General features: G+C 45.2%; 1 protein-coding gene across 10 annotated transcripts in view; it reads right to left on the bottom strand.

Moving 5' to 3' along the window:
* Window positions 1-5,880: 5,880 nt before the first annotated feature.
* The window catches only part of LOC139550672 (zinc finger protein 521-like), a 161,241-nt gene continuing 139,975 nt past the window's right edge, over window positions 5,881-27,146 (bottom strand). For 7 of the 10 annotated variants that reach the window (XM_071361719.1, XM_071361722.1, XM_071361725.1 and 4 more), the window contains exons 7-9: window positions 26,763-26,878; window positions 12,423-12,570; window positions 5,881-7,400 (exon numbers count right to left, since the gene is read on the bottom strand). In XM_071361719.1, the coding sequence (XP_071217820.1) occupies window positions 12,496-12,570; window positions 26,763-26,878 (191 nt within the window). In that variant the 3' untranslated portion in view covers window positions 5,881-7,400; window positions 12,423-12,495. The remainder of the gene's footprint in view (window positions 7,401-12,422; window positions 12,571-26,762; window positions 26,879-27,146) is intronic. The other 3 variants (XM_071361727.1, XM_071361728.1, XM_071361729.1) reach the window with 1 other exon arrangement.

Raw genomic sequence — 27,146 nt, 5'->3', positions numbered from 1 at the left:
GTAACGGAAAGGTCGCTGGTTCGCGTCACCGAGCCGACTAGGTGAAAAAATCTGCCGATGTCTCCTTGAGTAAGGCATTTAACCCTAATTGCTCCTGTAAGTCACTCTGGATAAAAGCGTCTGTTAAAATGGAAAATACAGTGAATTGAAAAAAATACTCAAGGCGGCCCCTTTTCACACAGATTCGATTAGCCATGGAGAGGCAACAATGTCCATTTTGCTGACACAGTTTTGAAAAGATGTCTCTCTGGGCGAGAGAGAGGAGAGGGGACGGTGTGGTCATAGAGATCCTATTAAATTATTAGAAGGGATATGTCATAAACCATCACACTGTCCAATGGAGGCGAGCTTTACACCACTCCAGCTGACACTTGGCATTGCACATGGTGATCTTAGGCTTTTGTGCTGCTGCTCGGCCATGGAAACCCATTTCCAACAGTTATTGTGCTGACGTTGCTTCCAGAGGCAGTTTGGAATTTGGTAGTGAGTGTTGCAACCGAGGACAGACAATTTTTATGAGCTAAGCGCTTAAGCGCTCGGCGGTCCCATTCTGTGAGCTGGTGTTGGCTACCACTTCGCGGCTGAGACGATGTTGCTCCTAGACGTTTCCACTTCATAATAACAGCACCTACAGTTGACCAGGGCAGCTCTAGCAGGGCAGAATTTTGACGTACTGACTTGTTGGATAGGTGGCATCCTATCACGGTGTCACGTTGAAAGTCACTGAGCTCTTTTCTTGACAATGTTTTTCAATGGAGATTGCATGGCTGTGTGCTCAATTTCTATACACCTGTCAGCAACGGGTGTGGCTGAAATGTCTGAATCCACTAATTTGAAGGGGTGTCCACATACGTTAGTATATATTTTATAATCATAAATACAGTTTATACAGGTTTTATACCAATTTTCTATATAAATAGCCTCTAAAATATATGCAAACAGACCATAAATGTCTAAATGTTTGTTTTCTTGAAAAGCTGTGAGTGTTATTATATGATGCATTATCTGTACTTGTTGCATTTACAACTTGTCTAAGTTCTATCATCAGCTGATTTCAGACAGTGTATTGCTGTGGATTGACTGCATCTTTTGAATGGAATGTTGGCATATTCATTATTTTACACAATATCTTATCACAGCACTGGCAAACCAAGGTTAACCAACTCCCTGACCAAAATGGCTGACCTTTATCTCATCATAAGAAGGTTCATATCCATTCTAGTATTCTAATTCCTAATTCTATGGGCGAGGTGGTGTGAGAGATTGGGTTACCCCAGACAGTCCCCACGGATCCCCCGGCTAAATGGATCTGGATCTCATGCTTGGGCGCACATATTGAATGCCATAAGAGGTCTCCCAGGTCCCCTTCAGTGGGAGGAATGCTCAGCCTAAACCCTGGTCAGTTAAAAAAAATCCACAAAAGAAAAATAAATGTCAGTAAGGAGAAGCTAAGGGAGCAAAAAGAAGCGAAGAAGGAGTTTTTTGGTGTTTGTGTTTTTTTGCAGTGCAAAAATAATGCTTTTTCAGCATGCTGAATACCCCAGTAGGTTTTCATTATTCTTTCATGAATCATACAGTACAGTATGCCTCTGGTAGGAGAGGTCAACAGACCAGAGAGCTTCTCCTGCTGATTGCTTCTCCTGCTGATTGCCGCCTCACCCTACGTGGTCCTTCATGCCTAACCCTAACCCTAACCCTAGCTTCATGTCCACCTCCTGGTTCGACTCTAATCCTCTCCAATGCCCTAACCCTAACCCTAACCCTAGCTTCATGTCCACCTCCTGGCTCAACTCTAATCATCTCCATTACCCTAACCCTAACCCTAACTCTAGCTTCATGTCCACCTCCTGGCTCAACTCTAATCCTCTCCATTACCCTAACCCTAACCCTAACCCTAGCTTCATGTCAACCTCCTGGCTCCACTCTAATCCTATCCATTACCCTAACCCTAACCCTAACCCTAGCTTCATGTCAACCTCCTGGCTCAACTCTAATCCATGTCCACCTCCTGGTTCGACTCTAATCCTCTCCATTACCCTAACCCTAACCCTAGCTTCATGTCCACCTCCTGGCTCAACTCTAATCATATCCATTACCCTAACCCTAACCCTAACCCTAGCTTCATGTCCACCTCCTGGCTCAACTCTAATCATATCCATTACCCTAACCCTAGCTTCATGTCCACCTCCTGGCTCAACTCTAATCCTCTCCATTATCCTAACCCTAGCTTCATGTCAACCTCCTGGCTCCACTCTAATCCTATCCATTACCCTAACCCTAACCCTAACCCTAGCTTCATGTCCACCTCCTGGTTCGACTCTAATCCTCTCCATTACCCTAACCCTAACCCTAGCTTCATGTCCACCTCCTGGTTCGACTCTAATCCTCTCCATTACCCTAACCCTAACCCTAGCTTCATGTCAACCTCCTGGATCGACTCTAATCCTCTCCACAAACCCTAACCCTAGCTTCATGTCCACCTCCTGGTTCAACTCTAATCCTCTCCATTACCCTAACCCTAACCCTAGCTTCATGTTGTCGTGAATGAGCCTAGTCAGTATGAACTGATGACTCCTCCAGTCCCCAGACAGAAATCTGGTAACTGAAACTAGGAAGGGACAAGAAGAACGGAAGAAGGACCACAAGTAGCTTAAGAGCAGCAAGACCCAGTCAAAGGCAGAGAGGAAATTATGGGTGCGGGTGGACTGTATGTAGATGATCCTCTGCCGGACGGTGGAGGTTCATCTTATTTGACGACACCCCCGTCAAACCTCGGCCCTCGGATGGAGTTGGTAGAGTTGCCTGATGGAACGTGGCCATGAAGCAGATGACACCACGGGTTGTCGTCACCTACGAAGGAATCAATTTGTTACCTGTCTCTGTGTAGACATCACGTGTAAAGGAGACAATGTGGTATGTAATTTTCCTTAAATATCACGTGTAGGTGGGAGGGGGTGTGTTGTGTGGCTGTAGTCAAAGGAGGCATGGGCTTCAGGAGCTGATTGATGTATTAGAACAGGGCTGCCCAACCCTCGTCCTGGAGATCTACCGTCTTGTGGGTTTTCAGTCCAACCCTAATTTAACACACCTGATTCTACTAATTAGCTGCTCAACAAGACCTTAACTAGCTGAATCAGATACGCTACATTAGGGTTGGACTGAAAACCTACAGGACAGTAGATCTCCAGGAAGAGGGTTGGGCAGCCTTGTATTAGAAGTTAGAATAATTTGTGGGGTAAGGTAAGAACAGAACTTAATTACTATTGTTAGAAGCTACTGCATTGTAATTGCTATATAAAAAAACGGGAAAACCCATCAGTTGTGAAGCTGTGGAACAAAAAGAGAAGTGTTACTGGTTTTCATTAACTAGTTAAATTACACTATTTGTTAAATAAAGTGCTGAAGAAAAAACGTTGCATTATAACAAATTTAGGCTCAGGGGGTTCACCTTAGGTGTCCCGCGGCCATACCATATTGTGGGCTTGAGCAGGAAACCACAGGGGAGCTTGCGGGTAACTGTGTAAAAATCACACAAAAGGACTACTGAGTGTCTATAGTTTGTCCTTACTCAGACTAAGTGCCGAACCCCTGCTTTAGGCTGAGAATTAATTTGTTTTAGCTGAAACCCTATACCCGGGACATGGCAAGTGTGACTCACCCCTGAAGTTGTGTTATCAAATCAACTATAAAGGGAAGACCAGCCGCTAGCAGGAGTGTTTGAGATTATGCCATGCATATAAAAATAGTTTAACCCCGTGGCTGAACGTATCCTGCGTGAACTGCGAGATAACACGCAGTAAGAGGCGGGCCACACGAAAATAGAGCAGAGCGGGAAAAAATTCATATTGGATTGCCCCCTCTGACGCATAGCATACCGTGTCACAAACTACCCATGAAGTGTTAACAGTATGAAGGAGTGAGCTAACCTCTGTGGCAAGCAGGGATAGACCAAGAGAGGGGACCATGATAAAGTGTCAGGGCTCCATTGCTAACTCAGTTAAGGGTAGGATGACAGGGAGGCCCCCTCACCAGGAAAGAGGCTCATACCGCAGGATAATCCAGGCCTACAATGCACAGTGGGAGTTGACCCACCCTATGCTGTTAAAAGAAGATCCACAGGCAAAGACTACCAGTGCGTGAAATGTCCAAACCCCGGTTCAACCAACCCAGGAACATCATTCTTCTTGCACTGAAAGTACAGTATGTGTGTGCAGCCATATTATGGTGGATCAGCCCAGGAATGATATCTCTATAGATGCCGTGCAGGCCATGTGGTCCATCGCTCGCTGTCGGAGATGACTGGGGTCTGTGTATTTATATTCCTTTAATTGAGCCTCTGAGAGTCCCCTTGCCAAAGCGCCCACAGTCTCACTCTTGGTCAGGAGGAATTTGGAGGCATATGCATCTGTGTGTTTGTGTGTGAGAGTGTATACATGGGCGTATGTGTGTGTGCATGCCTGTGTGCGCATGTGTGTTTTTGTGTGTGTGCTTTTCATTGCTGAGGCTGGCGGGCGAAAGGGAGGCCTCGGTGGTTCTCACAAGTTAATTTAATTAAATCATAAATATGAGCTGGAGGCCGCCACCCAATTTAACGTAATGGATGATGTGGGCCAGTCCATCTCTGGCAACACAAAGTTCTGGACCCGTTCAGAATGCCCTTGAAGCTTATTAAAAGTGTCTGGCACGGGGAGATGCTAGCAAAGTTGTTTAATGGCTGCCCAGCTTGCATTCTGCTTGACAGTTAAAGCTGGAACACTGGTGAGATGAGCCATCTATTCCATTCCATTTCTGAATTTGGAATGTGGTGGCATTCCATTTCAATTGAGAAAGATTGTCACAGTCAGAAAAGCATAATGAAGAGGAGTCAAAATGGCAGATAAAACCTGTACATCAGATAGTACAAAACAGATACCTGATCAGCTTATCATTATATGTGTTCATTAGGATACAGTAAAGGAGAATACAGTAAAGTAATTGTTGTTGACACATGTCACAGATAAAGTGACTTTATTTCCCCATGGTCGTGGTGCTGGCTCGTCATGGTCAATAATCTGTCTGGACACATGATTGGGTCTGTTACCAGCCAATCATCCTACAGGCATATTTTCTTGTATTGATGTATTAAGACGGTAGGTTGGTGAATCATAATACTATATGTACAAATGAATACTCCCTGCTGATTTAATTTATTTCTAATCTTAATTTTGTTTAGAAAAAAAGTGGCATAATTTTATTAAAACATGAAAAAGTATTGTATAATCTTATTCAATTTGTTGTCTTTGTTAAATATATGCTTTTCCATGACATACTCATGTCCCTTGTCATAACAGTTATTTTGGACTTTGTGTTTTTCATCTCATTGCTGTGAGGAATCATCTGTAAAGACAGACAGATGTTACTAGTTGGCCCTTTGTCCCATTCGGCACAGACATCCTTCCTTTCCATTGGTCCCCTGGAGTGCTGCAGGCTCCCTAATAGGCCTGGTGCGAGGGTGTGTGGAATGGGACCGCACAGGGTGATGGGTAATGGAGTCATTAATAACGCAGACCTCCCTTAAGATGCTCAGATGTTCGTTAGGCAGAGCCACAAGGGAACCAGCGAAAAGGATGGAATTTGATTTAAATCCAAAAATGCAAAGTAAGCTTTTGAAGATGATAATGTTTATGCTGCCAAGGGCCCATTTTGCTACTTAATCAAATTAATTGATCCACACACATACTGTATGCACACGCACACATGCATGCATGCATAAACACACACACACACACACACACACACACACACACACACACACACACACACACACACACACACACACACACACACACACACACACACACACACACACACACACACACACACACACGCACACATAGAAGCCATTTTTCATACAGTTTTAATATTTCCATCACATGTGCAACACCAAAAAAAATGAGGTCTGCCAAATACAGAACTCCATATTTGTACAATAACATTTGAATAACAGACAAGATAACTGTCCTTTTGCTGAAGCAGGAGATGGTGGTTAATTTCCTGTAAACTGAGTACGAACAATTCTCAATCAAAAGATTAAAACATTAAAGTTTCATACAAAAGTGCATCTCAGGTTCAATGAATGCAAAAACATTTACATTACAGAATGATTTATATTGGTGTATTATAATGCCACAATGGCTTCCAGCTTGAGCAGAGAGCAGAGCAATAGGATACCGCAGGAAACAGGGAAGGAAGAGGAGAAGTTGGGAGCTCTCAAGGAGAGCCCAGGACATAAGTTTAAGCACATCCCCCAGAGAGACCGAATACATGTAGTCTCCCCCACGACCCCAAATCAAAATGGATTTATTCCCCATTGCAAAAAAAATGTAATACAAAGAGCTAAGAAAAATGACATAATTTTTCCAGTAATCTCCAGGCTTGAACGAGCAGTAAACATTAATAACAGAAACGTACAGGTTTGAGTCAGTGGGCTGGAGATTTCCCATGATGCTCTAGGAGACACAGGGGGGTTGACGATGTCTCTGTTACCGTGCCAACCAGAGTTTCTAGCTGGCCTTTTCAAATCTGTGTCACTGCATTTGCATATATCAGAACCCTGTCCTGTTTTTCCCCAAAAATGTTTTTATCTTCGTCTCATTTGAACTTGTCCATGTGCAGTTAGGCAGGCGGACCAGATGAAATGCACAACTTAGTCCTCAGCTGATCAACTGGAATGGCAGCCATGATGGAATGAGACCTGTGATGTAATGTCAGGCTCTGCTGGTGATTGAGCATCCTGCTACACCCTTCTGTCATAAGTGACCAGGTCAGGATAGTGTCACATACAGGAAATGTGCGCTGATGAAAAGGGTCCTTACTGACCATACCACAACTTCCTGTTCCCTATATAATTATACCCCACATTGGCACCCTGTTTCGCCAACATATTGTGGATGAGTTCCACATCTTCTGATTGACAGTGGCATTCTCTGTTTAGCTTTTTTTCTCTCTTTATTTTTTGGGGAAAACTGGTTCTGAACTGTACATTAGCAAATACTGTACTGTATAAGACTACAATTTAGCTGGAGTTATTAAGCAACACATGAAGAAGTACTTCTATTTACAAAGATAGTTGTCCAGTTTTGTTGACATGACGACCAGACAAAGATTAGAGATGTTTTTCTGTCTTTTTTTCACACCTCTGTCTTTCATCTGTCCTTTTCTTTTTGTGTGACATGGTCCTTCCTGATGTGAAGTGAATCCAAAGTTCAGTGCAAAAGAGCCAGTGGGCTATTGCACTGACGGTGGTTGGAGGACTGACTGGGTCAGACATGATTCTCCTCCTCGCCGTATGGTTCTCCTCTGCTCCTCAGGCCAAGTGATGATCTGCCTGGTTAGCTGCTGTGCTGAGTCAGCGTGTGGTTCTGGACAGGAGGAAGAACAGAGAGGGAGAGAGAGAGAGAGGAATGAAACGACTGAATCAAGATCAAATTCAACACAAGGATATTTAATTTCATTCAACATTTACTCCATTTAGAAAGTTTGAATTTGAACACTGAATTTCTTCTCATTAATATTAAGGCATATTCCTAATACCAAATAATGAATTCACCATTGGTTTTTCAGAGAGTTAGTGATTGACATAATGTAGTGTTGTGAGTGGTGAATGTCAGGATGTATGTCCAATCAACCCGAGCAGCAGTAAATGGTTATGTGGAGCCATATGTTCTGGTCCTCCAAGGGATTAAACATGGTTAAGTCCTCTCCTGACACACTGACACGCCACCATTGAGCTGACAACATCTCCCTCCATCCAACATCTCCCTCCCTACAACATCTCCCTCCCTACAACATCTCCCTCCCTACAGCATCTCCCTCCCTCCCTCCCTCCCTACTACATCTCCCTCCCTACAACATCTCCCTCCCTACAACATCTCCCTCCCTAAAACATCTCCCTCCCTACTACATCTCCCTCCCTACAACATCTCAATCCCCAACCATCAATACCAACATCAGATCAATGGCTGTGGCCATGGAAACAACAGTTACCATGTAATATCTGTGATGGAATATATTAACACACACACAGGGTTGGGGAGTATAAGGGATTACATGTAAGGGATTACAAAAACATGGTAACTGTAATCCGTTAAATTACCAGCAAAAATATTGTAATCAGATTACAGATTCTTTTGAAAAACTAGATTATTACTTTGAGGATTACTTTTGTAAATACCACTTTTCAGTAGTGCTCAAAGCATGCCATTCCATGAGCGCAGCATTTATTTTTCAACTCAAATCAATGAGCCCAATCAGTCCTCCATGACAACAAAAGTAGGGCTGGCTAATAAATTCTTAACTTGGCTAATCTATACTTCCATATTTCCAAGTCCTATTCCTGAAGATCAAGGGGTATAACATTTATTGGAATGACTGTAATTCTGATAGACTTTGGTTTTTAATGTAAAGATATAAACTCAGCAGAAAAAGAAACGTCCTCACTGTCAACTGTGTTTATTTTCAGCAAACTTAACATGTGCAAATATTTGTACGAACATAACAAGAATCAACAACTGAGACAAACTGAACAAGTTCCACAGACATGTGACTAACAGAAATGGAATAATGTATCCCTGAACAAAGGGGGGGTCAAAATCAAAAGTAACAGTCGGTATCTGGTGTGGCCACCAGCTGCATTAAGTACTGCAGTGCATCTCCTCCTCATGGACTGCACCAGATTTTCCAGTTCTTGCTGTGAGATGTTACCCCACTCTTCCACCAAGGCACCTGCAAGTTCCCATACATTTCTGGGGGGAATGGCCCTAGCCCTCACCCTCCGATCCAACAGGTCCCAGAAGTGCTCAATTGGATTGAGATCTGGGCTCTTCCCTGGTCATGGCAGGACACTGACATTCCTGTCTTGCCGGAAATCACACACAGAATGAGCAGTATGGCTGGTGGCATTGTCATGCTGGAGGGTCATGTCAGGATGAGCCTGCAGGAAGGGTACCACATGAGGGAGGAGGATGTCTTCCCTGAAACGCACAGTGTTGAGATTGCCTGCAATGACAAGCTCAGTCCGATGATGCTGTGACACACCGCCCCAGACCATGACGGACCCTCCACCTCCAAATCGATCCCCCTCCAGAGTACAGGCCTCGGTGTAACGCTCATTCCTTTGACAATAAATGTGAATCCGACTATCACCCCTGGTGAGACAAAACCACGACTCGTCAGTGAAGAGCACTTTTTGCCAGTCCTGTCTGGTTCAGCGACGGTAGGTTTGTGTCCATAGGCGACGTTGTTGCCGGTGATGTCTGGTGATGACCTACCTTACAACAGGTCTACAAGCCCTCAGTCCAGCCTCTCTCAGCCTATTGCGGACAGTCTGAGCCTTGATGGAGGGATTGTGCATTCCTGGTGTAACTCGGGCAGTTGTTGTTGCCATCCTGTACCTGTCCCGCAGCTGTGATGTTCGGATGTACCGATCCTGTGCAGGTGTTGTTGCACGTGGTCTGCAACTGCGAACACGATTAGCTGTCCATTCTGTCTCCCTGTCGAGCTTGCAATTTGCAATTTATTGCAATTTATTGCCCTGGCCACATCTGCAGCCCTCATGCCTCCTTGCAGAATGCCTAAGGCATGTTCACACAGTTGAACAGGGACCCTGGGCATCTTTCTTTTAGTGTTTTTCAGAGTCAGTAGAAAGGCCTCTTTAGTGTCCTAAGTTTACATAACTGTGACCTTAATTGCCTACCGTCTGTAAGCTGTTAGTGTCTTAACAACCACTCCACTGGTGCATGTTCATTAATTGTTTATAGTTCATTGAACATGGGAAAGAGTGTTTAAACCTTTACAATGAAGATCTGTGAAGTTATTTGGATTTTTACGAATTATCTTTGAAAGACAGGGTCCTGAAAAAGGAATGTTTCTTTTTTTGCTGAGTTTAATTTAATCGTATTATTATATGTCGTAGAAAGCGATGGGTTAGAAGAAGCCTACATAACCAACCCATAAAGTAACATTTAACATCAATATATGGCCAGCTATTTAAACTTTAACATTGATTTATCCTGCAATAGATGTCGATCAATTGGTAACATACATTTCTGTCTTCTTCTAATGCCTCCTAAGGGGAAAGTAATCTAAAAGTAACGGAATGTAATCAGATTACGTTACTGAGTTTGGGTAATCCAAAACTTTCGTTTACAATTTTGGACAGGTAACTAGTAACTGTAATGGATTACATTTAGAAAGTAACCTACGCAACCCTGCACACACACACAAACACTCACACACACACCAGTGGGGTGTGGTGCAGTGAGGGAGAGTGGTTGTAGTGGGGGCAGCTGCGCCAGCTAGGTTCTTTAAAGGAGGGAATGTGTGTGTGTGTGTGTGTGTGTGTGTGTGTGTGTGTGTGTGTGTGTGTGTGTGTGTGTGTGTGTGTGTGTGTGTGTGTGTGTGTGTGTGTGTGTGGACCAGGGGGTGTGTAACTGGTGTCCCTGGTGGGCCGAATCCAGGTCATCTTTTGAAGTGACTGCTAATCCCTTTAATGCAAACCACATGCCCCACTTGCTGCGCTCTGTTAAAAACATGGCCTTGGACTCGCTACACTTCCACGGACTAGGCACACCTGTCAAACACTCATCAGTACGCTGATTACACACACAAAGAAGAACAGTGACATACAGTTTAAACACACCCTCACACGTACGCAACTCCTACTCTGGGTAGGTTTGAATTCTCTTTGAATAAACAACATGGAAAGACCCTGAACCACAAAAGGTTGTGACTCCTTCAGCGAGCCTGAGTCATAAAGGTGAGTTTACCAATGCACTGACTGCAGTCACCTTCAGTCTTATCAACATAGCAGAATCCCTAAGGCAGGCTAGGCCACGTCCATTACTCCCCTCCCCTCCATCCCCTCCCTCTTTACCCTTTCAAGTGCCTCCATATAAAGCATTTAAACACCTCGACAGCTTTCCTTTCAGCCGGGGCGATTACTTTCCGACAGGTGGGGTAATAAGCTGTTTGACGGGGGCAGGAGGGAGTTTGACCCCTAGAAGGGTTAGCCTCGGCTTGCCTGGGGCCCCATCTGGGCCCCCGCACTTCATTTTAAAGAGCCGGCCCCGGCTTCTCTTCTCTCCTCTGCTTCCCTCGCCTCTCTCTCTCTTTCCTCTCTTCTCTCGATGAAATAAAGCTCCTTTAAGTGAGTCTGGGAGGAGACTCCCCACGGGACGGCCCCCCCCACCTCGCATCCCCCCGGTGAAGACATCCGTGGCATTGCCGGGGAGGGACAGGAGCACGGCAACCTTATTAATGAATGCGGCCCATTACCCGTCAGCCTGGCTCCTCGGTGACTCCCAGAAGCCCCTGCAGTACGTGACTTCAAATGGCAGGATATTGACACGGAGCGAGCAAAGCGGCCGGGAGAGAGTGTGTGTGCTTTTTTCTATGTGTCTGTGTGTGTTAGAGGGAGAGAGAGGGAGAGAGAGGGGGAGAGAGAGTGTGCCTGCGTGTGTGTGCGTGTGTGTGTATGTGTGTATGTGTATGTGTGTGTGTCTGGACCCCAAAGGAATGTAGCTCCTTGGATATAATGTAGGGCTCGTAACAGCTATTAGAGGGGAAAATACCCCCCCTGGGGAGTACCCCCCCTCCATCTCCACCACCCTACCCCTTGCACATCCCAGCTTTGTCTGACACACACTGCATTCTACCTTTTCCTTAAACATGCCAGTAGTTTTCTCACTGAGGGCTTTTTCAAGGACGGTGCTAAACGACTTCAGTGGCCGTGGCAGCCATGCAGGCTGGAGGGAAATAGAAAGAAAAGAAAGAAAGAGAGAAAAAAAGGTAAAAGGAAAATGATACCTTTACCTCTGTGGATATTGAACTCCACAGAGTGGAAGATAGATACTGTTCTGTATATCAGTGGAGAACGGGGGGAGGGAGAGAGTGATAAAGAGGGAGAGAAAATAAGAACTCCATCATTCAATTTCGACTCCATCATTTTATGAAATTCTTGAAGGCCAATGTGTGCAACCATTCACACAGTGAAATACAGCAAATACACTGCCTCAGCTCCTAGCCTCAGCCCACCAATGTCACCTAAATCAATCATGTCAATTCATAACAGATTGACTGACCCCAACCACTAAACCCATTACCACCAATCTCCCTGCTACCCCATCTTCTTTCTTCCTAACCCCCAATCTCACCCTCACTTACCCCGCATCTCCCCCTATCTTATCCTCAATCTCCCCCTCTCTTACCCACACTCTCCCTTATTCCCCATGGTTCTTCTTCCCGACCACCCGCTGGGCTACATACACCACGCTGCTATACTGCAGGTCCCAGTTACCAGCAAAACCCTGTCAATTCTCCACTAAATAAAGTTTTGCTCTGCTTTCTCTCCCGAATAAAGCCTGTGCCTGAGAAGGCTCTTCTACCTCCTCTGTCTCCTCCATCGACTGGCTCTCTGCCACCATTAACCCTCCATCCGCCTTCTTTCATCAGATTACATCATATTGCTGGAACGCCCTCGGGGGGTGAGAGGGAACGGAGGGAGGGAGAACGCCCGGCAGGGGTCCTGTGTACCTATGAAAAACCATGCAAATGTCTTAAAGAATTTAACAGAGAAGGAGGAGAGGAAGAGAGATAGAGAGAGGGAGGAGAGAGACAGGGAAAGTGCATGCAGGCTGGGGAGTTGATTTATTAACTAATCATTCTTTATGTAGTTTCCAATTCCTCTGGTCTCCATCAATAGCACCGGTGGTCTGGGCTCCAGTGCAGCAAGGCAACAGAGGTGTACCTGTTACATCAGCCCTGCAGAGGAAAAAGCCAAACAGATCAGCTGCCATTTTAAACCTCTCGTTTACTCCTAGGTCGCGTTCCCCTGCTCAGACGTTGCATACATCAACCAATGGTTGTGTGCCACATTATCGACTGTGTCATCGACTGACAGATTGCTATAACATATGATGTGGTTAGCTGATACTTAAAATACCTATCTAGGAGTTGTAAAATCTGGCATGCATCAGTCCCTAATCTACAAACTAGGCAAAACTATAGCTGTGACTTTATAGAGTGTTCAGAAAGCTGATGGAATGAACAATAATTAGTCTCTAAGCTTGGGTCTCGGCGGACCCCTCAAACTGGGGGAAAGTCGAGGAGACATTATATTATACAAGCGTGATGCCAGACAACAGAGAGCACAGACCAGGCCAGGTGAAAAACATCAGATTCTCATTAGGCCTCAAAGAGACATAATTGAAATGGTAAACATTTGTTGACACGTTTTATGCGCACCAATTCACAACAATGATTGAATCATTTGCTAAAGAACAATTTAGGTACTTGTCAGGTAATTTTGATTTGTGACATTTCAACTGACATTGAAAGACAGAAAAACGCCAAAACAATCTATTTTATTTTGAATCCTAACTTGAGATGCATCTATGCAATGGAAACTTTCTTCTAACTCATAGATTCACATCAACAAGAACTTATAGCGATTCCAGCACTAACTCCCCTTACTTCTGCTACCTGTATCCATCCAAGACATGCACAATTGTTTTTATTGTCATACAACTCACAGCCCTAGCAGCGGCTATCCCCCTATGTCTAAGCAGTAGTGGCTATCCCCCCATGTCTAAACAGTAGTGGCTATCCCTCCCATGTCTAAACAGTAGTGACTATCCCCCCATGTCTAAACAGTAGTGGCTATCCCTCCATGTCTAAACAGTAGTGGCTATCCCTCCCATGTCTAAACAGTAGTGACTATCCCCCCATGTCTAAACAGTAGTGGCTATCCCTCCATGTCTAAACAGTAGTGGCTATCCCCCCATGTCTAAACAGTAGTGGCTATCCCTCCCATGTCTAAACAGTAGTGACTATCCCTCCATGTCTAAACAGTAGTGACTATCCCCCTATGTCAAACAGTAGTGGCTATCCCCCTATGTCAAACAGTAGTGGCTATCCCCCCCATGACTAAACAGTAGTGGCTATCCCCCCATGTCAAACAGTAGTGACTATCCCCCCATGTCAAACAGTAGTGACTATCCCCCCATGTCTAAACAGTAGTGGTTATCCCTCCCATGTCTAAACAGTAGTGGCTATCCCCCCATGTCAAACAGTAGTGGCTCTCCCTCCATGTCTTAACAGTAGTGGCTACCCCCCCCATGTCTAAACAGTAGTGGATTTCCCTCCATGTCTAAACAGTAGTGACTATCCCCCTATGTCAAACAGTAGTGGCTATCCTCCTATGTCAAACAGTAGTGGCTATCCCCCCCCATGACTAAACAGTAGTGGCTATCCCCCCATGTCAAACAGTAGTGACTATCCCCCCATGTCTAAACAGTAGTGGTTATCCCTCCCATGTCTAAACAGTAGTGGCTATCCCCCCCATGTCTAAACAGTAGTGGCTATGTCCCCCATGACCAAACAGTAGTGGCTATGCCCCCCGTGTCTAAACAGTAGTGGCTATCCCCCCCATGTCTAAACAGTAGTGGCTATCCCCCCCATGTCTAAACAGTAGTGGCTATGCCCCCCATCTCAAACAGTAGTGGCTATCCCCCCATGTCTAAACAGTAGTGGCTATCCCTCCCATGTCTAAACAGTAGTGGTTATCCCCCTATGTCTAAACAGTAGTGGCTATCCCCCCATGTCTAAACAGTAGTGGTTATCCCCCTATGTCTAAACAGTAGTGGCTATCCCCCCATGTCTAAACAGTAGTGGTTATCCCCCTATGTCTAAACAGTAGTGGTTATCCCCCTATGTCTAAGCAGTAGTGGCTATCCCCCCATGTCTAAACAGTAGTGGTTATCCCCCCATGTCTAAACAGTAGTGGCTATCCCCCCATGTCTAAACAGTGGTGGCTATCCCCCCCATGTCTTAACAGTAGTGGCTATCCCCCCATGTCTAAACAGTGGTGGCTATCCCCCCCATGTCTTAACAGTAGTGGCTATCCCCCCCATGTCTTAACAGTAGTGGCTATCCCCCCCATATCTAAACAGTGGTGGCTATCCCCCCCATGTCTAAACAGTAGTGGCTGTGCCCCACATGTCAAACAGTAGTAGCTATGCCCCCCATGACTAAACAGTAGTGGCTATCCCCCCCATGACTAAACAGTAGTGGTTATCCCCCTATGTCTAAACAGTAGTGGCTATCCCCCCCATGACTAAACAGTAGTGGTTATCCCCCTATGTCTAAACAGTAGTGGCTATCCCCCCCCATGTCTAAACAGTGGTGGCTATCCCCCCCATGTCTAAACAGTAGTGGCTATGCCCCCCAGGTCTAAACAGTAGTGGCTATGCCCCCCAGGTCTAAACAGTAGTGGCCCCATGTCTACTGAGTGTGTGCTGAAACTACCTCTCTGCTCGTAGTGGACATAAGTCTGCTAACATACAGTAGCTGGATCTGGAGCACAGGGAGCAAGCGGAGCGACAAACCACAGAGATCCAGCCACAGCACACTGCTAGTCATCAGTCAGAAGTTTAATTAAGGCATAAGAGCAGACCACGCTGCTGCTCAGATAAGCTGAGCTAAGAACTCACAGGCCTCAGAACAGATCACAGGTTAAACAGGAACATTGGGCTGCTTTAAGAGACACATATGGGTCATGCTGTATCCGAACTACTAACACAAAGCACTGGACAAATGCTATTTCATTCCACACCGCTCTAAATAGCCATTGTTTCTATGGTGTTTTCACCAGCTACTGTAAAAAGACTGATCATACCTAACCTGTATACGTGAAGTTCACCCCTATGACCAGACAGAGAAGGCCCATGCAGTCCCAGTGCTACATTCCCTGGGTTCTGTCTGAGCAGTGATTGCGGGTTTATTTGAACACAGGCCAGTATTGACTCAGTCCCCCTTTGCTTGCAGTGATCTCCATTCCACACTGTTGGCATGACCACTAGGGGTGCAATCTCTTCCTGTTTGGCCTCAGGCCAGGCTTATGAAGAATACAATCAAATAAATAAATACAACTAATAAAACTAGCAGCTGGCACTCTCCACAGTCAACACTTATTGACTGTATTAGTATATACTGTATTCTATTCTACTGTATTTTAGTCAATGCCACTATGACATTGCTCAATCTAATATTTATATATTTCTTAATTCCATTCTTTTACTTTTAGATTTGTGTGCATTATTGTGAATTGTTTTTAGAAGCCACTGCACTGTTGGAGCTCGGAACACAAGCATTTTGCTAAACCCGCAATAACATCTGATAAATATGTGTATGTGACCAATACAATTTGATTTGATTTATTTGGGCGTAGGGAGGGCTGACCTTGTTCGCTGTTTGGCCACCACCGCCATGGTCTCCTTGGAAACCAACCGTCTTGTTTGAAGTGTGGTGTCTGGGGAAACGTGGACATTCAGTACAGCTCTGGGGCTAGGGTGGAGTGGGGAGACTTTGGTGTGTGTCTTATTGTGTCTAGCCTCTGGCATGTAGTTGTGTGTATAATAGCCATGTAATAAATGAGTAATAGCTGGAATAGTCTGGCTGGATAGACAAAATAGCCATCTCTTTATCACACCATGATCCATTTCACCTGTCTTTTGCTTCTCGCCACCCCCCACCAGGTGTCTCACATTTTTCTCCATTATCCCCTGTGTATTTATACCTGCGTTTTCTGTTTGTCTGTTAGGCAGTTCGTTTTGTCTCGTCAAGTCATCCCAATGTCTTTTACGTGTGTTACCTTCTCTCTAGTTCAGTTTTCTAGTCTTCAAGGTTCTGACCTTTATGCCTCCCCTGACCCTGAGCCTGAGCCTGCCTGCCATTCTGTCCCTTGATGACTCTGCCTTGGATTACAAACCTCTGCTTGCCCTCAATCCAGCAGACTCAGACCAGCTCTCCCTGCAAGGAGCCACCATTGGAAGACACAAGGAGCTACTTCAGAATCTTATGGAGGGACTCCATACCTTGGAAGAACGCCGTGACCATACAGTTGAAGTCGGAAGTTTACATACACTTAGGTTGGAGTCATTAAAACTCGTTTTTCAACCACTCCACAAATGTATTGTTAACAAACTATAGTTTTAGCAAGCCGGTTAGGACATCTACTTTGTGCATGACACAAGTCATTTTTCCAATAATTGTATACAGACAGATTATTTCACTTATAATTCACTGTATCACAATTCCAGTGGGTCAGAAGTTTACATACAGTAAGTTGACTGTGCCTATAAAGAGCTTGCAAAATTCCAGAAGATTATGTCATGGCTTTAGAAGCTTCTGATAGGCTAATTGACATCCTTTGAGTCAATTTGAGGTGTACCTTTGGATGTATTTCAAGGCCTACCTTCAAACTCAGTACCTCTTTGCTTGACATCATGGGAAAATCAAAAGAAATCAGCCAAGACCTCAGAAAAACAATTGTAGACTTCCACAAGTCTGGTTCATCCTTGGGAGCAATATCCAAATGCCTGAAGGTACCACGTTCATCTGTACAAACAATAGTACGCAAGTATAAACATCATGGGACCACGCAGCCGTCATACGCTCAGGAAGGAGATGCGTTCTGTCTCCTAGAGATGAACGTACTTTGGTGCGAAAAGTGCAAATCAATCCCAGAACAACAGCAAAGGACCTTGTGAAGATGCTGGAGGAAACAGGTACAAAAGTATCTACATCTACAGTAAAATGAGTCCTATATCGACATAACCTGAAATGCCGCTCAGCAAGGAAGAAGCCACTGAGCCCGGGCCTTATTGAAATTCTCGATTATCGTGGATTTATCGGTAGTGACAGTGTTTCCTAGCCTCAGTGCAGTGGGCAGCAGGGAGGAGGTGCTCTTCTTCTCCATGGAATTTACAGTGTCACAAAACTTTTTGGAATTAGAGCTACAGGATGCAAATTTCTGTTTGAAAAAGCTAGCCTTTGCTTTCCTAACCGACTGCGTGTATTGGTTCCTGACTTCCCTTGCATATCGCGGGGACTATTTTCGATGCTAGTGCAGTCCGCCACAGGACGTTTTTGTGCTGGTCGAGGGCAGTCAGATCTGGAGTGAACCAAGGGCTATATCTGTTCTTAGTTCTACATTTTTTGAAAGGGGCATGCTTATTTAAGATGGTGAGGAAATTACTTTTAAAGAACGACCAGGCATCCTCTACTGACGGGATGAGGTCAATAACCTTCCAGGATACCCAGGCAAGGGCCATTCCCCCCTGTTATTCATTCGATTCAATTTTTACCATCGCCTACCACCTTGGGTCCAAGAATGTGAAGACTGACACCCTCTCCCGCTTGTATAGTTCCGCTGCTACGCCATCTGACCCTGAGACCATCCTCCCTACCTCCGGTCTAGCAGCTACACTAGTCTGAGGTATTGAGAGCCGGGTCTGCAAGGCGCAGCGTTCCCAGCCGGACACCGGATGTTCATACCAGATTCGGCCAGGTCCCCGGTCCTGGAATGGGCCCATTCCTCCAAACTCACCTGTCATCCCGGCTTCCGTCGGACATTGGCTTTCATCCGCCAACATTTTTGGTGGCCCACCATGGTTCCGGACATCTCCTCATTTGTCACCACCTGCACTGTGTGCGCACAGAACAAAACTCTGCGGCAAGCTCCAGCTGGCCTCCTTCAACCACTCCCTGTTCCTCATCGCCCTTGGTCCCATATATCCGTGGACTTTGTCACCGGTCTCCCTCCGTCAGATGGCAACACCACCATCCTTACTGTGGTGGATAGGTTTTCCAAAACTGCACATTTCATTCCCCTTCCCAAGTTACCCTCAGCCAAGAAGACGGCCCAACTTATGGTGCAGCACGTCTTCCGGATCCATGGACTTCCGGTCTTCCGGATCCATGGACTTCCGGTCAACATGGTCTCTGATTGGGGTCCTGAGTTCTCGTCCAGGTTCTGGAAAGCATTCTGCACCCTCAATGGTTCATCGGCCAGCCTGTGCTCCAGGTTTCATCCCCAGTCCAACGGCCAATCGGAGCGAGCCAATCATGACCTGGAAACTACTTTTCGCTGCCTCGTCTCTGCCAACCCCACTACCTGGAGCCAGCAACTTGTGTGCGTGGAGTACGCCCGTAACTCCCTTCCCTGCTCAGCCACTGGACTCTCAACCTTAGAGTGTTCCTTCGGTTACCAGCCCCTCTTCCCCGAGCAAGAGGTCAGAATACCCTCGGCCCAGATGTCGGCGTACCTGGAAGAGAGCTTGGCCCGCTCTTCTTTAGATCTCCTCCATGTATCGGCGAGAAGCGGATCGCCCCCGGACCCGGCTCCACACTATCAACCCGGGCAGAGGGTATGGCTGTCCACCCGTGATATGCCCCTCCGGGCGGAGTCTCGAAAACTTTCCCCCCATTTTATTGGTCCATTCCCCATCTCTAAAGTCCTTAGCCCCTCTGCTGTTCATCTTCTGTTGCCCCGTACCCTCCGTATACAGTACCATTGAAAAGTTTGGACACACCTACTCATTCAAGGGTTTTTCTTTATTTTTACTATTTTCTACATTGTAGAATAATAGTGAAGACATCAAAACTATGAAATAACACATATGGAATCATGTAGTAACCAAAAAAGTGTAAAACTATCACAATATATTTTAGATTTTAGATTCTTCAAAGTAGCCACCCTTTGCCTTGATGACACAAATACTCTACTGTATTTATACCTGCGTTTTCTGTTTGTCTGTTGCCAGTTCGTCTTGTCTGGTCAAGTCGTCCCAGCATGTTTTCCATGTGTTACCTGTGTTACTCTCTAGTTTTGTTTTCTAGTCTTCCCTGTTCTGACCTTTCTAGCTGCCCTGACCCTGAGCCCGCCTGCCGTTCTGTCACTTGTTGACTCTGCCTTGGATTATGAACCTCTGCTTGCTCTCGACCTGTCCTTTAGCCTGACCCTTTGTGATAATAAATATTCTGAGTACCGAACCATCCACCTCCTGTGTCTGCATCTGGGTCATACCTGAGTCGTGATACTTTTTGAGGTGCAACGGGAGAAGACAGATCCCTTATTGGAGCGCTAGTGTGCTTTGTTCCACCAAATGATAATCATTACCCTGTCTATGTAGACAAGTGAATGGTGCTAGAAACCCACTCTGCAGTGATGTTTGACTGAGGTCGCAAAACAACTGCACAACCACTGGGTTATTATAGAGCCTCATTAAGTGAAGCGACTACAGAGCGGCAAAGAGTGAAGGAGAGAGAGAACAGAGAGAGGGAGGGATGTAAAGAGGGAGGGGAGATAGAAATAGGAAGGGAAGGGATATGGAGAGAAAGCAAGAGAGATCAATGGTGAGAGAGATATATACAGGAATTGAGAGAAGGCAGAGGGAGAGGGAGGGAGATGGGGAGAAAGTAAGAGAGAGAGAGAGAGATGGTGAGAGAGATACATACAGGAATTGAGAGAGAGCAGATGGAGAGGGAGGGAGATGGGGAGAATGAGAGTGAAAAGAGAGAGATAAAGAAAGCAGTGAGCGAGAGAAAGAGAAAAATCTGCGCTGATTTCTGAGGTGATAGCTACAAACACAGATGCCTTTCCACACTTAAAATGGAGACTATGACTAAAGAACCCAATTAAGGATCTTTCTTAGGGGAGCCATCTTGGGAGGGAGATGGGGGGGGATGAGTCTTGGTGGGACGTGAGCCCTGGGCTACACACACTAATTAGACTGAGGCAGGGGGTGGAAGGGGGGTAGAGGATGTGAGATCCAAGCCTGTCACTGGGAGGGAGATGGGGTCCATGGAGCTCCACAGTCTCAGAAACAAAATTACTCTCACATTTAACTGCTTCACTTACGGACAAGAGTTTGAGTGGTGTAGCGATGATGCTACAGCACAGCACAGCAAACTCACTCATACAATACTCCTCTCTCTGTTCTCTGTCTCTCTCTCCTTTCCTCTCGCTGCTATAGCTACTTCAGTGACAGAGTGAATTTTAGGAGTACATTTGAGGCTACTGTTAGATTTGAGTTGAAACTGTGACGCCGACAAAGAACAAATACACTCTCACATTTACCCACTTGTTTGGAGAGAGTCAGTCAGAATATTCACTTTTAATAGCCACACAATTGGCGTCATGTAACATTTGTACAAAATTGAACTGTCTAATAATTATTGTACATGTTTGAAAACGTATCTGTGAGGAACTGTTTAATCTGATGCTATGAGGACCAGCTAGCCTCAACAGGGTTTTGTAAAACACGTTTAGAATCAGACATTTGCAAAGTGAATCTCTTTAAACAGGTAAATGAAACCTGGAATATATTTCTCATGCAGCGTTAATGACAAGCTTCATGAAAGTGTCATAAAGTGAAATAGAAATACAAATGTGTGTGTGTTAGCGTACAGATCCGAGCATCCCTCCCTCTGTTTGGTTTTAACTTTTCCCTGTAGTACAGTGAGCGAGAGGAAGTAGAAAAAGAGAATGCCTCAAAGGCTTCTGGGAGTTTTTGTCATGTTTCCCTCCAGACACTGTGTTCGCATGTACACATCAGATCCACCCTTGGAGGAAGAAACAGAGACACATACTCTACATACACACACACGCACAAACATACACACATACACAAACACACACACACATACACACTGCAGTGAGAAACTCCTCCTAGGATCATTAGGTTTGTCATGCTGTCTAATTCTGATCCACCTACAGTAGGAAAGTAGAATGCCACGACTGTGTTACGTCGTCGCCATTCATCTCACAATGTTTACATCCCCTTTTACAGGGCTGACGACTGTTTGTACAGCGTGTTTGTACATCATTATACATACATTCAAATATTAATTATAGCGCATCACAAACACACAGTTGTGCCCTTTTATTCACTTTTATTTTGCTGCTCAACTCTTTGAAATGGTGACAGCATTGTGAGCACCTGGGGTGATGAAGAGAAGAACGGCTTGTCATTTAAAATGATAAAAACAGAAGTTCAAACGCATGTGAAGCTGTCACACTTGGCAAATGAAGATAGTGTATTCTCAAAAAGTGAAATGTAGATCGGCCTCAGAGTGGAAAGTGTTAGGGACATGGTGCACTCAAGGTGGGGGCATATTCCAAATGGGCACATTCTAAAATCAATCTTCATGGGAATTATAGTCCCAATGTACCGTGTCAGAATAATGCTTTGCCTCGTTTCAGTTTCTCAAAGTCGGCGAGAGACCCAAAAACACAGATAAACATCACACTCCAAAAAACACTGACAAACTTAACACTAAATAATATAATGTAATATTGTTTAAATAATATTTTGTGTGATGACTGCGTATATTTGGCTCTCGCAGACTTTGAGAAATTACCCTAAAATTGTTATCCGATCTACAGTAGAAGCGGCTATGCTATTACATATGCTCATGCAATAATATCATTAGTAATACAGCAAACCATGGTGATTATTTCTGCTCTATTTCCAAGATATAATCTTTACCCCAATTTTTAATTGGGGGTATTTTCCCCAGAAATGATGGATGTCACGACATGCATCGCTGTTTACACTAACACGGCGACACGCCAGTTAATACATTTCCTTAATTTAAAACAGAAAAATCGGTTACAGCTTGGCAATAATGGCTATCACACACAGAGGAAAAAGGAGGATGTAATTTGTGAGAAGAAGTACAACATGATACAGACGTGTTCTTGTGACTTCTAGCACTCATTACAGAGCTGGATCTTTGGACCGAGCATCGGCGTCTTTGAAGGAATCCTTTTAAAAGACACTCCAATTAAGGTATGTCCTGCGGGTATCTAAGGAAAGAGGGAGAAGGAGAAGTCCTAGTGTACCAATTGAGTACCCACTCACTCACTCACTCCCCTCCTCTCCTCTCCTCTCATCTGTCAATTGGAGCAGGACATACATGACTTCCAAGGAATGATAATGAAAGTGTAGTATAAAAAAGAGCCCCAGCCAAGAGGAACGAGGGGGAATCTCGTCCCAGAAAAAATGTAAAAATGTAAGTGGAACCGCAAAATGAACTTCCACTTATAGAAAGATTTAAGCTGTGGCTAATTCACTGCCACCACCATCAGTTAATATATCTGCCTCATTAACCCAGTGGAATAGTAGAGTATTGTCAGTGACTCAGTGCCTTATGTAATAAGGAAGAGACACATCCATTGAATATAATACTGAGGAAAGGGGAGAACAAAAAAAACGTCAGTCCTGAGTACCCACAAACCCCTGGCTTGTCCAAACCAGGGTAAGGGCATGGGAGGAAGTAAGAGTACAGTAGATTGGAGGAGAGACTAGAAGAGGATGTGTCTCCTACCCCTATGGGTGCATGGGTGGTGGACTGTAGGGGGTAGTGGGAGAGAGAGAGAGAGAGAGAGAATGAGAGAGAGAGAGAATGAAAGAGAGAGAGAAAGAGAGAGACAGAGAGAGCGAGTGAGAGAGAGCAGGGAGACCATACCGGAGACCACACCACAGCTAGCCCTGATAGCACTAACACTGAACCATAGGCCCTCCCCATCAGTACCTCATGCAATATCTCCACTCCATATTTTAATGGGATGGGGGAAGGGGAGAGGTGGTGTGTGGAGGGTGGGGGTGGGTCTCAGGAGGATTCTGGAAACAATGGTGGTCTAGGAGAGAGCAGAGTCTCTTCTGGATTGTGGATTCTGGGTCACCGAGGCCCAGGAGTCAGTCAATCTGTCCGGTCCGAGGGGATGGCCGGGCGGGGGTCCTGGGAGGGCTGATTAGACGGAAGCTCTCCCATCATCCATCTCGACAGGCCGGCAAAAATTGTCTACCCCTCGCAGGGTAGAGTTCACAGGGGGAGGCGGTGTGGGAGGATGGGAGGACGGTGGGGGAGAAGGGGGGAGGCGGTGGGGGAGAGGGGGGTGGCCCTGCATACCTGTCACAGCCTTTGGTCTGTTTCAGGGAATCTCAGCAGCAAATTAATAAAATATCATTGCTGCTTCCCTTTACCTGCCTACCATGGCAGACAGCTCTCCCTCTCCTCTCCTCTCTCCCCCCTGCCTGCTTCCCCTATCCTCTCTCCCCCATGCCTGCAATAACCCCCTGACCTCTCTGACTACAGTGAGAGATGAGGAGTCGAGGTAGCCAGAGAGTGGGCCAGAGTGTCAGGGTGTAGGAGGAGAGAGAAACTCAAAACTCCAGGTAGACCAGGCAGACCAGGCAGAGAGAGAAGCAACATCTATCTCCTCATCGCTGGATGACAGCTTCACTACAAAGAGATTGACAAATTACTTCACCATGTTAGGGAGACATTTTTGAGTAGTGATATAAAAAACAACATCCCGAAACAAACAACTCGTATACGGTACATAAACTTTGACTAGCATTATGCCGCAGTATGGATCCAGTAGAAAAGAGACATCTACAGTTGAAGTCGGAAGTCTACATACACTTAGGTTGGAGTCATTAAAACTCGTTTTTCAACCACTCCACACATTTCCTGTTAACAAACTATAGTTTTGGCAAGTCGGTTAGGACATCTACTTTGTGCATGACACAAGTAATTTTTCCAACAATTGTTTACAGACAGATTATTTCACTTATAATTCACTGTATCACAATTCCAGTGGGTCAGAAATTTACATACACTAAGTTGACTGTGCCTATAAAGAGCTTGCAAAATTCCAGAAAATGATTTTAAAAATAAGGAACTCCAGGCGGAGTCAATGGATGGTCTTGGTGTTAACAAACTGCTTGTGTATCTTATATAATGTATGCAATGCTGTGTTCTGAATGTATGTTTAAGTGTGATAAGCCTGTGTGTGTGTGTGTGTGTGTGTGTGTGTGTGTGTGTGTGTGTGTGTGTGTGTGTGTGTGTGTGTGTGTGTGTGTGTGTGTGTGTGTGTGTGTGTGTGTGTGTGTGTGTGTGTGTGTGTGTGTGTGTGTGTGTGTGTGTGTGTGTGTGTGTGTGAGCATGTGTGCACACGTGTGTGTGTGTCTATGTGCGTATGCACCCACTTGGGGTTGCTTCAAGAGCATGCCATGGCACAGGTTGAATTTGATGATCATCTTATCCCCTATGCTCAATACATGCTCTCCTTTCATAACCCTCTGCTCCACAACAAAGTGCCATAGATCTTTCATGTTTGCTCTCCGTCTCTTCACAAAGGGTGTAAAACAATATAAGCATGAAACAACACCTCCGGGAGCTGGATCCCAAAACATGTCAGAGTAAAAAGTAGGAAAAAAATCCCCAGGTTATTTGAGATTGTTTACAGGTACTTGTAACAACCCTGGCTATAGCGAAAACACTCAACACTCGTTCCAATGAGAGATGAAGTGGGATAAATCAGATGCTGTTTGCCATGTTGTGTAGAGAGATAGAGAACACACACAAGACGTGTTAGTTAAACACAATACTTTTTAGTTACTAATAACCTTGTCCTCCATGAGGAACCTGTATGTTGGTGGGTGGTGCATCAACACTTCTTTTATTCATGCTGGTCTGTTCTGTAGACTCAACTGACCGGTAGATAATAATCACATTCACCTTCCTCCTGGCACACCATGGATATGTGTTTACTGGCTGAATCTCAATATGAACTGTCTGATCAATGCTAAGCTAAAACCTTGGATTCACCCTTCCATCTGCTGGCTAGATGCTAATACTGAGCTAGCGCCACCAATCTGTGTAAGTGGAGGTTGGGGTTAGAGGTCAGTAGTATGACGTTCGGTAGACTCTTAGAAAAAAAGGTGCTATCTAGAACCGTAAAGGATTCTTTGGCTGTCCCCATAGGATAACCCTTTGAGTAACCGCTTTTGGTTCCAGGTAGAACTCTTTTGGGTTCCATTTAGAACCCTATCCACAGAGGGTTCTACATGGAACCCAAAATAGTTCTCCCTGGAATCAAAACGGCTTCTATCTGGAACCAAAAAAGATTCTCCTATGAGGACAGCCGCAGAACCCTTTTGGAACCCTTTCTCTACGAGTGTACTAGCGGGTTTCACAAGGTGCTTGGACATATGAACATCTCTACTCAGATGGCTATATTCATTTATGTTAGGGTCCTTAGTTCTCAACTATGAGAGATACAAGAAGTACTGATAGAAAATAAAAGATTTGTACAAGGAACTAGGAAAGATGTGGCATGCCCTGCCAGGGTACAATTCCCCCAAATATGATCGAGCTGCTTAAAAACAACAAGATGACGACTGAAATGATTTAATTTTGTTTAAGTACTCTGAGGATAGTGGGAAGAGATGGCTTGCAAATGGATTATCTCTACAACGTTGAAAGTTTCAAAGAGTCCAATTTCTAACTTTGTTGAAGGGCAGATATGGCATCCCTACAGTGACAGATCATATTTAGCTATGAGTGCCTCCTCTGTGATTACGAGGCTGGGAGTTGCTGGCATATTATTGACTGAACTGTGTTTTTTTCTCTGTACAGTATAGTTAATACTCCCCAAAAAGCACATTCTCCTAATCCTTCTAATTCCAGATATGTAAGGTCTAAGAAGCAAATCAAATCATTCTGTATCTGTTGATCACAAATTAGTTTGGAAACCAACTGGAGTAATTCTGTCTGAGTCTCCCAGTCTCAACCGGGACAGAGAGAAGGCAAAGTGTAATGTGTGTATGTGTGTGTACTCCTGCTTGCATATGTATGTATGTGTGTGTGTGTGTGTGTGTGAGTGTGTGAGTGTGTGAGTGTGTGAGTGTGTGTGAGTGTGTGAGTGTGTGAGTGTGTGAGTGTGTGAGTGTGTGTGTGTGTGAGTGTGTGAGTGTGTGAGTGTGTGAGTGAGTGTGTGTGTGTGTGTGTGTGTGTGTGTGTGAGTGAGTGAGTGAGTGAGTGAGTGAGTGCTTGGTGTTGGTGACCACTACCAGGGCTAAGTTTGGGTTTACCTGTAGCTCGGTCTGGAAGAAGAACTTCTGTGGGCACGGGGAGCAGTCGTATATCTTATCCTCCTGGCCATGGGCTGAGAAGATGTGTTGCTGGAGCTTGCTGGCCTGGACAAATACTATAGACAGAGTGAGGGAGTGAGGGAGTGAGGGAGTGAGGGAGAGAGGGAGAGGGAGAGAGAGAGAGGGAAGGAGAGAGAGAGGGAGAGAGAGAGAGAGAGAGAGAGGGAGAGAGAGAGAGGGAGAGAGAGAGAGGGAGAGAGAGAGGGAAAGAGAGAGAGAGAGAAAGAGAGAGAGAGAGAGGGAGAGAGAGAGAGGGAGAGAGGGAGAGGGAGGGAGAGAGAGAGAAAGGGAAAGAGAGAGAGGGAGAGAGGGAAAACAAAAATG

The sequence above is a fragment of the Salvelinus alpinus genome, chromosome 23 (genome assembly GCF_045679555.1).
Source record: "Salvelinus alpinus chromosome 23, SLU_Salpinus.1, whole genome shotgun sequence".
Lineage (NCBI taxonomy): Eukaryota > Metazoa > Chordata > Actinopteri > Salmoniformes > Salmonidae > Salvelinus > Salvelinus alpinus.
The sequence above is the reverse complement of the archived record's forward strand: the minus strand, read 5'-3'. Positions and strand labels throughout refer to the sequence as shown.